The sequence below is a fragment of the Asparagus officinalis genome, chromosome 5 (genome assembly GCF_001876935.1).
Source record: "Asparagus officinalis chromosome 5, Aspof.V1, whole genome shotgun sequence".
Lineage (NCBI taxonomy): Eukaryota > Viridiplantae > Streptophyta > Magnoliopsida > Asparagales > Asparagaceae > Asparagus > Asparagus officinalis.
In genome coordinates, this window is record NC_033798.1 from 5,863,285 (window position 1) to 5,876,251 (window position 12,967).

General features: G+C 36.0%; 2 protein-coding genes across 2 annotated transcripts in view; one reads left to right on the top strand and one right to left on the bottom strand.

The window, feature by feature from the left end:
- LOC109843431 (serine/arginine repetitive matrix protein 1-like) overlaps positions 1 to 8,152 on the bottom strand; it is an 8,607-nt gene extending 455 nt beyond the window's left edge. The window contains 14 exon segments of the mRNA XM_020412365.1: positions 2 to 364; positions 1,758 to 1,925; positions 2,016 to 2,114; positions 2,198 to 2,419; positions 2,512 to 2,637; positions 2,722 to 3,360; positions 3,530 to 3,592; positions 3,684 to 3,728; positions 6,550 to 6,665; positions 6,806 to 6,892; positions 7,356 to 7,523; positions 7,606 to 7,728; positions 7,824 to 7,913; positions 8,046 to 8,152. Of these exon segments, the coding sequence (XP_020267954.1) occupies positions 2 to 364; positions 1,758 to 1,925; positions 2,016 to 2,114; positions 2,198 to 2,419; positions 2,512 to 2,637; positions 2,722 to 3,360; positions 3,530 to 3,592; positions 3,684 to 3,728; positions 6,550 to 6,665; positions 6,806 to 6,892; positions 7,356 to 7,523; positions 7,606 to 7,728; positions 7,824 to 7,913; positions 8,046 to 8,066 (2,330 nt within the window). The 5' untranslated portion in view covers positions 8,067 to 8,152.
- Positions 10,798 to 11,538, top strand: LOC109841446. The gene is made up of 2 exons (XM_020410417.1): positions 10,798 to 11,341; positions 11,431 to 11,538. The coding sequence occupies exons 1-2, from the start codon at positions 10,798 to 10,800 to the stop codon at positions 11,442 to 11,444; spliced, it is 558 nt and encodes a 185-aa protein (XP_020266006.1). The 3' UTR covers positions 11,445 to 11,538.

Below are 12,967 nucleotides of genomic sequence, written 5' to 3' on the forward strand. Positions count from 1 at the left end.
CTCCTTCCTCAGCCTTTTCTCATCTTTCCTTCTTCTCTTTGACTTCTTTTTCCCCTCAATTTGGGAATCAGACCCAGAAGTTTCATCATAGTCTCTTTTACGTTTATCAGACTTCTTGTGCTTTCTCTTTTCAGGATTCTCATTTTTGTATGAACTAGTGTCTTCAGAGTCTGAATCTCTGACGTCCCGTATTTTTTTATCCATCTTTCTCTTGGATCTTGTATTAGATCCCGTTTCATGATATAATTCATTATTTTCATCACCTCCTTGCCGATCTCTCATCTCATCACCAACTACTTGTTCACATTCTGTTTTATCTGAAGGCAAATCGCTCTTACGCAGCTTAACAGGTAGTTGCCGATCACTGCCAGGAAAAATAGCATTTGATGTTAGGTTCCCGTGCAGTATATGTTATATTTACAAAAGTGCAGAGAATCAAGTTGTTAAGCATATGTTTTCTTCCTGACAAAGACTTAGGATATTTCCAAATTGCAGGGTGTTCAATCTCCATTAGGCTTGGTAAAATTTTACCAGATTGATAGATTTATGCACAAATAATATGCAGCTCAGTCTTATTTTTCAATTAATATATAGGTTATGTTTACAAAAGTACGGAGAAGTAAGTTGTTAAGTATGTTTTCTTCCTAAAAAAACTACGGTGCGTCCAATTTGCAGGGTATTCAATCTACATGCATTTTAAAGCTTGCTAAAAGTAATGGACTGAGAGATTTATGCATACAAGTGACCGGTGGCTCAGTGTAGTTTTCAATTTAGATAAGAGAAAGAAAAAAACAAACAGAAGTCATCCACATGCAGTTTCTAAGTGAATCCAATAGGAGAAGCGCCTAACAACCCAATTAGTAGAAGATGATAGGTTGAGGGTACTAGTCTTCAGGACTTAACAAAGCATTCACAAAGTATTTCTAGCGCCGAATATATCAGTGATTTACACATGAGATTGTCATTTTCTCACAGCCTTCAGAAGAATGATATTTAGGGGAGTAATATCAATCACTTTGTAGCGGCTGTCATCTTAAGCCTGTACTCAAGTGCACAAGACAGCGACATTGGAAATTTGAACGGATTATGCAGCAGAGTTCCAATACTCTCTAGTCTCTACTATCTCAAAGAAATTTTGTATAGTTTGAGATTCCATAGTGATGAAGTCCAACTAGCAAAGCCATAGTTTTGAATATAATATCTTGAGAAGATTGTTTAATTGCAATGAACATTAACAAAGGTAAGTACCAACCCCAAAACCAGGGATGATGGCAGCTTTTACCTAGCTTTATACAGAATTTTTTTTCTTTTCGAACAAGATCTATTGCAACAGGCATTTCTCAATTGTTGAACCATATGCACATGATTTTACATAAATATATCATGGTAGCACACACAGCAAAAAAAGTTTTGACATTTGCAATACTGCGTGTTCAGGTAAAAGAGGGGAGCACATAGAATAAAAGGAAGGAGATTTCTAATATCTTTATAAGTCTTATAAACATAGAAGAGAAGAAAGTATTTAAACAAAAACAAGAGGAAAAGATTATCACCTTTCCCGTCTACTATCCTTCTTTTTTAACTCTGAATGTGGTGGACTACCCAAAAAAAGTTTTGACATTTGCAATACCGCGTGTTCAGGTAAAAGAGGGGAGCACATAGAATAAAAGGAAGGAGATTTCTAATATCTTTATAAGTCTTATAAACATAGAAGAGAAGAAAGTATTTAAACAAAAACAAGAGGAAAAGATTATCACCTTTCCCGTCTACTATCCTTCTTTTTTAACTCTGAATGTGGTGGACTACCAGGGGAAGCAGGAGACCGACTGAACTCTCTTCTATCAGGAGAGGATGATTCTGGACTCAATTCTCTGGGTGAATCTTTGCTCCTACGTGAGGAATCAGTTCTATGACGTGAAACCTCCCTGCCACGCATAATTTAAAAGGAAAAAGAATATCAGGGAATGTAACTAAAGAGAAACTCTAGGAATACAACAGAAAACATTAAAATAGACCTGGCACGAGTAATATGTTCTTTGCTTTTTCTTGGGCTGTCATGTTGAGGCACCTTAATATTTGTTTGCCTAACAGGACTCTTTGACAAACTGGGGGACCTACAAATAAAAAAATACTTGAGTAAAAAAAAGGCATAGAATCATAACAGTTCTGCTGCACCAGGAAGACAACGGATGCATACCTTCTATGGGCCCTTGGATTTAATTTCTGCATGTCAGTTGGAGAGTTTTCTGGTGATAGAACAGACATTTTCTTACCACTCCCACTCTGATTTCCCACATCACGCTGGGGAGATCGTAAAGAAATCGGTACTCTGTGTGATGAAGGCTTGTACTTGGAGCCAGGGCGTTCAGACAGCACTCTTTCTGAAGAATGGTTACCAGGTGAATCCTTTGCTGCAGTCCTGCCAATAAAACTGATAGGTTAAGCAACTGTGTTCATGAAGATGAATTCCCGTCTAACATAAAATAGTACACATAATGGAGGGGCAACAACCTTCCAGAAAATTGCTCCTCTTGGTACCGTCTGGACTTAATACCATTTGTGCGGCCATCATGTTCCCTACTCAGGCTTCTACGACTTCGGCGGGATGGACTCCGACTCCTATATGGACTAGGACTCCTGCAAGAGGAAAACCAGATCAGATGTGGAAGTTGCACAGAAAACACAGGTACAAACAAAGGAGAAAAGTAAACTGAGTCACACCTTTTCCTTTGTGGGGGAGAGGTTGGAGAATCTGCAGGGTGATTTTTAGGTGAGCGGAAAGGAGATCCCTGTCGGCGTCTTGGAGACCTTGAGGGTGGTGATCTCCTTCCTGGAGATGGAGACCTGACCCTTTCCGGAGACAAAGACCTGTTCTTGATAGGAGACCTGCATCGCACAGGAGAAGGTGATCTCCGCCGGGCTTTAAGTGGAGATCTGTGACGTGATGGTGATGGAGACCTGTGTCGCGGTGAAGATCGTCGGCGGGCCGGAGATCTTCGGCGAAATGGAGAAGGGGATCTCCGCCATAAAGGGGAAGGAGATCTACGACGCAATGGAGAACGAGATATGCGTCGTGGAGATCTTCTTCGTGCACGAGGAGACCTGTATCTATAGGGAGAGGGAGATCTATGACGTGAATGTGACCTCCACCTTGGATGTGGAGATCTTCGTCTCACAGGAGATCGAATTCGTTTAGGTGACTGCCTGCGATGAGGAGAAATTGAGCGCCTAAGAGAAGGCCTATAACGCCTTGTAGGAGAAAGTGATTGTCTTTCTGGAGATTGATAACGTCGTTTAGGAGAAACAGAACGCCTTAATGATTGCGATGAAACAGACAAACTCCTCGATTTGCGTCTTTCCCTGATTTTGGGGAGGGGGAGGGTGGTGTTCTTCATCACATATTAAGTCGAAAAAATAGATACAAAGTGAAATTGTAGCACCGCTCAAAGTAAATCTCACACAAGCAACAAAAATAAACCCTAATTTGTAAGATGTAAAAATTTATAGGTTAATAAGAAAGGTTCAGTACTCTGAATAGCTCCTGGATCCAGAAATGGACTTGTTGGTTGACCTAGTTGGTGATGGTACAATCCTGTAAAAGTATTCATTAAGCATTAAACATTTAAATAATCATAATTATAAATCTCAAATAATATAGCAATTATCAGATATGAGGTTAATACCGAGGAGATGGGGAATGATCATTTGAAGGTGAAGATCTTGAGTGCCTGCACAATGAAGAATGATTTAGAATGTAGAAAAAATAATAATGGTGTTTAACCCAAATGTATCATACTCAATAACTCCCAGTCCAAGTTAAGGTCTTAATTTCAGTAGTTCAAAATTAGCTGTGAAATGGTCAGCCCAAATAAGGCATGGTTTGGTAGGAGGTGGGGTGAGGGATAAAACTATTTTGTGTTGGTTAGAGTTCTTTTTTTTGGGGGGAAGGGGGGGGGGGGTGNGGCAATGGAAGAACTAAAAAACTAGAGAGAGAATAATCTCTCCAAATTGGGAGGACACAGAGAAGAGAAAATGAACTACAACAGTATCCACCTCCCATCACCCTCCTTCCAACCACACATGAAGGCTTAAATTGATGTGAATTCCTCCATTTCATCACACCTCATCTCACCTCCCCTCCACAACCCCCCTACCAAACCAAGTCTAAAGGTTCTTACCACATTAGGTGGACATCGAAAATTTGTTCTGAGTTCAATTTGTCAGTTAATGAGGCAGATCTCTCTTCTCAAAGTATGCTTGTTAAACAAGTTACTTTTAAGCGGCACACGTTCAAGTTTTTCCAAGCATTATTATGCTTGATAAAACTGTTGTTTCTTTCTTGACTGAGAACAAAAGGACAGGATTTATGCTCCTCTATATTCAAGGTTGAGATTCAAAACGTAACTTAGATTTTTCATAAATCTACACAATTCAAGATTAGGAAGGTCAGATAGTAATGAAGAAAACAAGAAAACCCAAGCATAATCTAAGCTTGACAGGGCAAATAAAGAGTGTAGTTGTTCTATAAAATGTAAAGCAGCCATGTATAGCTCGGTCAAATTGTTTACACCACTTGATCAAGCACAACCACTATTGGCAGTATGAATTGCAGGCTCCAAATGAAGAATGTAGTTGAAAACAAACAAAAGATCAAGGGCATGTTCAATCATGGTGTTTAACTTTTTATTGGCTGCTAATTTTATGGTTAAGTAACTTAACACTAAAGATACAAAAAACGAGCTTTGCTGGGTAATTTACAGTAGTTCATCAAACTTCAGGTCTAAAACCAAGGTTTTCTCCAAAAATTCTACACATTAGAATTTTTTTCTACTAAAAAAATGCATGAGAAAAAAAAATGGACAATAACAATTTTCTCCTCATTCATTTCGTCATCTCATCTTTCCTTCTCATCAGAACCCTTCTTCTTACAGAAATCATGTCTGAAGATCAACATTTTGTAAACTAATTGCAAAACTATAAATACCGTTTAAAAATTGGAATTGCTTAGGCTCCGTTTGGATATCATGATGTTTTACTTGTTTCTATGGTGTTTTTGCAAAAAATAAAACACCATGCGCTTGGAAACCATGATATTTTTTGAGCTAAATCATCTTCAAACCAAAAATACAACACTTATTTCAAAACACCTTTTAGGTGTTTTGAGTTTGGTGTTTTGGTTTTAAGTTTGAGAATGTGTTATTATAATATCTAACATAATATATTAAATATAATTAATATAGAGTTATTATCAACATGCTTATTATATTATATTATACTATACTATATTATAGTTAATTTAATATATTAGTAATATTTATTAAATAATATAAAAAATATAATAATTAAAATATCTTATATAATAATATAATAACATATTAAATACCGGTGTTTAATATGTTAATAATGTATTATATAATAAATAATAATAATAAAATATAAATAAACTAATAATCCAAAATTCCATTGTTAATAATACTAATATAATATTTGATATAATCACAATACTACTAATAATACCAATACTATAATTGTTAATATTATTTAACTTTATAATAAATAAATTAAGCAAATTAATAATTTATAGCAAATAATTATAATACGATAGTAGACATATTTTAATAATAAAATAAATAAATAATAAATATATTATCATGATATATCTGTATACGTAAAATGAATGTGAATATATACAAGAATTTATTAATAACATACTAGTAATAACATAATATTAACATTATTAATAATATTATATTATATGAATAATAGTATAATATTATATTATATTGATAATAGTATAATATTATATTAATAATAAAATATTATTATTATAAAATCTTAATATAATATACAACAATAACAAATTAATATGCCAAAATAATTAAATATATAATAATTTGAAAATAATATGTAATAATTATAATATAATGATAATTATAATATAATGATAATTATAATATAGTATTAACTCATTAAAGTACAATATAATATTATACTATATTATACAATACTATATTTAATACTTATAATAATATAATAATGTCAACTAAATATTATAATATTTTATTTACAATATATTTTATTATAATTAATATATAATATATTAATAATATGTTTAATACTAATGTTATAATTGGTCAAACTAGTGTTGACAAAAAATAATTAACATGGTGTTTTGAAAACATTTTAAGGGAAAAATACAACACCATGGTGTTTTTTTACAAAAACACAACAATGAAAACTTCATGTTATCCAAACGAAGCCTTAGTAATTCCCAAAACCAAATAGGACTGCATATGATATTCTACAACTACAAACTATAAGTAACTGTTTTAGTAAACCTCAATACCAAATAGGGCTTAATATGATTTTCAGAGCTAAATTGCATAGCTTAATACAGTAGACTAGCCATGTGCCACCTTCAATGTGCTCTTCATTCTTGAGAAAAATGCATCTCTGCATTGAATATTACAGAACATGTAGGAAGAAGCCAAATAGAAGTGCAAGATTAAAGCAAAATGCATAAAAACAATAAAAAGTATAGCTACTGACCCATTCTTTGCTCTTGAAGCATGCCTCCCGTCGACTTCTCTATCTGCTTCAGGTTGTCCATCAGAATCCCTTGGTCCAGAAAACTTCGTGAACTTTGAGCCATCAGCTTCACCATCCTACAGTAGTTTGAGGTAAAGAAGGACATGAACCCAAATAATTGGAGAAGCTAGCTGAATGGCATAAAGACAAGCAAAAGTTAAAATGATAAATTCTTCAGACAACAACAACAAGCAACTGGTCAGAAAAGTTAACTCACAAATCTGCTCTTTCTCTCTCGTTCAGGCTCCCTTCCATCCCTATCTCTCCTCTTCTGAATTTCCTGAGCAATTCTATCTGTTTCCGCCTACAACATAAACAACGTTCATTAAAAAATTCATACTAATACATAAAGAACAAACTAGGGGCAAGTCCAAATTTGAAGGAAAAGAAACCATATCTTCTTTCCTATTGTAGTTAATTTACAATAATTTTTTTTATTTCCATTCTTTGCTCTTTATTTCTTTTTCAACAAAACCAGGTACCGAAAATAGGATGGATACACATAATTAAGCATTCATCATTAAGATATAAAAGGTATAAGAGAGGAAATGACAGCATTTTCTCATTCATTTGTTTATAAATTAGAAAGTTTGACAATAGGTTCTCATGTATGAAGATACGAGAATGTCAAAGTATTGAGTTTAACTAAAAATAATCGTACATTTAAAAAATAATCCATTTCATGCATTGCATACGTGCATGTTAGCTTGTCAACTATACTAGAACAGACAACATGATAATGGAAGCTTTTGTCCAAAAAAACTCACCTTTTTCTTCTTTGTTTCCTCCTCTTTAGCATCCAAGAACTGTTGAGGAACTCCGCTGACATTATTCTGCGCGCTGAGAAGCAAACCCCAGAGCTCCTTCATGAACTTCCCCGTATTCTTCTCCATGAACCCAGTAAGCTGTATCTGAATCTTCTTCCCATCCACTTCCTATATAATTCATTTGAAGCAAGTTTCAAAGTTGAAAATTTTTAGGCATGACGAAATTAAAAAATTACAGAATATGACATGCCTTTGCCTCTAGAAGACCATAAACGAAATTAATCAGGACTTCATCTTCAAATCCAAGGAGCTCAGTCACCCTCGTCGCGATCCACGGCCTGATCACATCCATCTTCACCTTCGTCATATCCACCTGCTCATCAACCAATCCCCCCAACAATTTACAAACCCTAACCCTAGAGGCAATCAAAAACCCTACGAGTCCTAGAACTAGATCGAGATACCTACCAGATGATCGAGCTCCGGCGGGAACTTCTGCGATTTGAGGAGCTTCGCCTGCTTGTTCGAGAACCGAGTGTCCTGATCCGCCGACGTGCCCTGAGATCAGCAGAAACAAAAGATTTAGATCGTCAAATCGATCGAGAAATTTGGGGCGAATCCGATGAAATCGAGAGGTTAGGGTTACTGAGATCGAGAAACGATCGAGGAGAGAGTTAGGGTTTCGCTCACCCTGAAGAAACCACCCGACATTTTTCTAGGGTTTTGGCGAGAACGAGAGCGCTCCGCAAAGAGGTACGCTTACTGTGTGTTTTTTTTCCCCGTCTATCGAGGGTCCAGTTAATGGTCGCGAGTGATTAGAGGGGGTTTGGCGTTTTATATATGTGGGCTGGATCTCAGGAGGCCTTGAGTACCAAATGGGCCTGTGTTATATACCGGAGTTGGTCAGTTGCTGACTCTTGTGGGCCTAATATAACCGCTGATTGTGGGCTTATTTTCACTTTGACGCCCCGAAGTTACCCTTTGCTACGTTTGGTGCCTAATACCATCGAGATGCAATTAACTAGCTAGAATTTTGGGAGCGGAATGAGTCGGGCGTGCTATTCGTTTTTTGAGTAAATTTTGGTCTAAAGATGTAATTTAAAAGCCTAATTCATCTTTACTTTATGTTCCTTTGCAACCAACACACCGCTCTGTTCAGATGAGCACACTTCAGGCAGTTCATTGGTTGGGTCAGGGGAAAACTGAATCTTTGTGAAGGAATTGTGTCCTTTAATCGAATGTGCAATTACTAATTATGGTATGGGACATTTAATGGAGATTTACAATCCGGTTATTTTAGGTAGTCATAGTGCTTTGCTAGAAGCCAACTATGATTTATGGACTTTATGTTATAAAGTTCATTGCTATTATAATTGGGTCCTACGAGGTCACACCCTAAGAGTTTATGGACTGGATATATTGGGAGAATTATTATATAAAGTATATAATATAAAGTTATATAAGATATAACTTCAAAATAGAGTTTATTAATAATAAGGAGTTATTGTTAAATAAAGGATAAATTTATTTATAAATGTTATAAAAGATAATATTTAATTATAGAATTAAATATGACTTTAATTTGTGGATTATAAATAAGAGTGGTTTTTCTTTTAGAAAATCCAATCCAATTCTACTTTTTCTATATACGTGAAAGTGTTACTACTTTCTCTCCCAAAAACCTTTCATCTTCAACCTAGCAGTTGATTTCTAAGGATCCAGATCTTTGCTCGGGTGGATCAACTAGAGGAGTTTTCAAGTGAGACTCTTAATCTCTCCATTAGAGAAGGCTTTGAACACGCATCAAGAGGTAATCGTTTTTCCTTTTTTTTTAATCCAATTGATTTATGCAATAGATCCTTCGTTTAGATGTTAGGAAAACGTTTCCTGCAATTCCGCTTAGAGCATCTAAAGTTTCTACAGTGGTATCAGAGCCTCTTGCATAAATTAATTGGATCAAATTTTAATCTTACAATTTGATGCATGTTCATGATTTTTTAGATTCAATAAGCATAGATCATATGTTTGGATTAATGCATAATAAATACGATTTATTTTATAAAATATTTGATATTTTATTTGATAAATAAAGATTTAATTGTTCTGTAAGATCTATATATATCTTATTTGGTTAATTTTGAATTAACATAAATATTTGTTTCTATTTCTTGGCAAATTACTAATTAATATTAGATATTAATTCCATTCACAGTCTTATTGAATTAAAATAATGAGAAATCGTTTCTAATTTTAAATAGTTAATATGATTAATTATTTATGCTTTTTATTTGGATAAATTGCATGTCTTACTTGAATAACATTTCATTGCATGTACGTTTAATATTATGATATTATTGCATGTGGTGACTAATATGCCCAAATTAGGATAGATAAACACGATCTGCGTATCGTTATGTATTTTTTGTAATTTAAATTTATGCAAGAAAGTTTATTCAAATTTATGTAACACAAGAAGAAGAAGATCCTATGATGACTAAAGGATGGTGATCCAGAAAGTCAAGACTATTGAAGATTAGATCTCTTTAGGGGCCATACTAGGATCCAAATTTTTATTATTGCATTATGTGAATGTTTTATTATCTCTTGCCTTGCATGAATGCTTGTTTATTTAGTTCGCTTATATATAGACAACCATTACATGCTAAAAGTCCCTTAAAAGAATATTGAGATTATGCCTTTCCATGTCATAACCATGAGGCCCTTGGAATTCGTTGGATAGTTTTCGCCCTAGCGAGGTGTCCTTCCTTGACCTTGGGATAGTGCGGGTATGTCTAATAGGGGCATGCTGCCTTGATATGGTTATACTCAACAAGAGGCCAAAAGACTTAGTTTTAGATCTTGAGGCATAAGGATGAGTTAACATATGATGTGGCCATCAACCAAGAATTATAAAGTGTTATAATTAGTAAAGCATTTACTTACCTTGATTACATGAGATTTGGGGAAGTGCCTTAGTACGCTCAAGTTTCATCTAAGATAGGATCTTGGAATTATTTTACTCACAAGGGACAATATTATATTGAGTAGAATATGCAATAACTTGTTATTTAGAACATGTCTAAAATAAAGTTTTTTTTTGCATTTCAAGCATAATTTATCTGCATATTTCAATTTCTGTTTTGTAGTTACTATGTCTACTGAACACCTCAAATTCACGCTCCGCTCAATTGTTGAGAAAAACAAGTTGAACGACACCAATTTTCTTGATTGGGAACGAAATCTGAGAATTATTCTCAGGTCTGAGGACCAAGAGGATGTCCTAGAAACACCCATCCCAGAGCTGATTGTCAACTCATCTGATGAGGATAAGGCACGTCACAAAACAATATGCGAGAGGTCAAGGAATGTTACTTGCCTCATGCTGGATGCCATGGAACCGGGTCTTCAATAGAGGTTTGAGGATCAGGATGCCTATATAATTATGAGAAATCTTAGAGATCTCTTTAAGGAGCAGGCCAGGATTGAGAGGTATGAGACCCTTAAGTCCATATTGCAAAGCAAGCTCGAAAAGGGGAAACCAGTGGGGCCACATGTTTTCCACATGATAGGCCTGTTTGACAGGATGGCTCGACTTGGGAACCCCTACAATGTTGAGATGGCTACAGATATGATCCTGTATTCCTTACATGATGGATTTGCCAATTTCAGGCAGATGTATCACATGGGAGCCATGGGTAAGACCCTCAATGAGCTGCATGCTATGCTCAAAACTGCTGAGCAAAATGTCTTGGTTGAACCTAGGAAGGATGTTCTTATGGTCAACAAAGGGAAAGGGTTTAAGAAAGGGCCACAGAAGAAGCAACAGTCTCAAGGGAAGGGCAAGACAGTTGTTCCACCTAAGGGAAACACACCTAAAATAAAGGTGGCTGCTGAGCATGACTGCTTCTACTGCAAGGCTAAGGGGCACTGGAAGAGAAACTGCCCCAAATATCTGGAAGATAAGAAGAGGGGTGCCTCTGCTTCAGGTATTTGCGTCATTGAAATCTTATCAACTAACTCCAATTCTTGGGTATTAGATACCGGTTGTGGTTCTCACATTATTTCGAATGTGCAGGGACTACGAAATAGGAGACGGTTGCAGAAGGGTGAGATAGATCTTCGCGTTGGAAATGGAGCAAGAGTTGCTGCACTTGCCATTGGAGATTATAGTCTACCGCTACCTTCTGGCTTGGCTTTAGAACTTTATAATTGTTATTTTGTTCCTTCTATTACTAAGAATTTGATTTCTATTTCAGTTTTGAACCTTGAGGGTTATAATTTTGTCATTAAGGATTGTTTTTCTATTTTTAAGAATAACATCTTTTATGCTCAAGCCCATACGAATAATAGTGGATTATACATATTGGATCTCAAATCTGAAGTTTATAACGTTGATACAAAACGGCAAAAGTCGAATGACATAAGTGAAGCCAATCTATGGCATTGTCGCCTAGGCCACATTAGCATTAAACGCATGAAGGAACTCCAAACAGTTGGTAGCCTAAAGTCATTTGATTTAGAATCATTTGAAACATGTGAATCATGTCTAATGGGTAAGATGACAAGGTCACCTTTCAAAGGTACAAGTGAAAGGACTACTGAGCTCTTAGCTCTCATACATACCGATGTGTGTGGACCTATGAGCATAGAAGCTAGGAGAGGCTATCGATACTTCATTACATTTACTGATGATTTTAGTAGATACGGGTATATCTACCTAATGAAACATAAATCTGAGTCTTTTGAAAAGTTCAAAGAATTTCAGCATGAAGTTGAGACACAAACAGGCAAGAAGATAAAGGCACTTCGATCAGATCGAGGGGGTGAATATCTGAGCCAAGAATTCGACCATCATTTGAGGAGTTGTGGTATTCTAACACAACTGACTCCACCATGTACACCACAACTGAATGGTGTGTCTGAGAGGAGAAACAGGACATTGTTAGACATGGTCCGCTCTATGATGAGTTTTGCTGATCTTCCTACATCCTTTTGGGGTTATGCCCTCACTACCGCTGCGTTCACACTAAATAGGACTCCGTCCCGATCAGTTGACAAGACACCACATGAGATATGGTTTGGGAAGCCTCCCAGCTTGTCATTTCTGAAGGTTTGGGGATGCGAGGCTTATGTAAAGCGTTTACTATCTGATAAGCTCGCACCCAAATCAGACAAATGCTTCTTTATAGGTTACCCCAAGGAAACGAGGGGTTATTATTTCTACAATCCCGTTGAGAACAAGGTGTTTGTTGCTCGGGATAGTGTCTTTTTGGAAAAGGATTTCTTTTCCAAGAAGTCAAGTGGGAGAAATGTTCAGCTTGATGAGATTCAACCTGAGCAACAAACCCTACAGCATGAGGACATAGAAGATGTCACAGAGGAACTTGATTTTGGAGGCGTACCTTCTCAAAGGGAAACCACCCATATTCAAGATGCAATTCCTCAGGTAGATGAAGCACCCGAGGTCCCACATACTGATGTGGTCAATCCTCCTGCTAAAGTCTCTCCAGCTGTTGGACCACTTTGGAGATCAAACAGGCCAAGGCGGCAACCTAGACGATATGAGGATTTCGTCTTGAATGCTAGCATTGACGTTCTACTTTTAGAGAATG

Excerpts from the sequence above, each read along its gene's own strand:
- LOC109841446 (XM_020410417.1), top strand. The coding sequence starts at position 10,798 with ATGAGAAATCTTAGAGATCTCTTTAAGGAGCAGGCCAGGATTGAGAGG.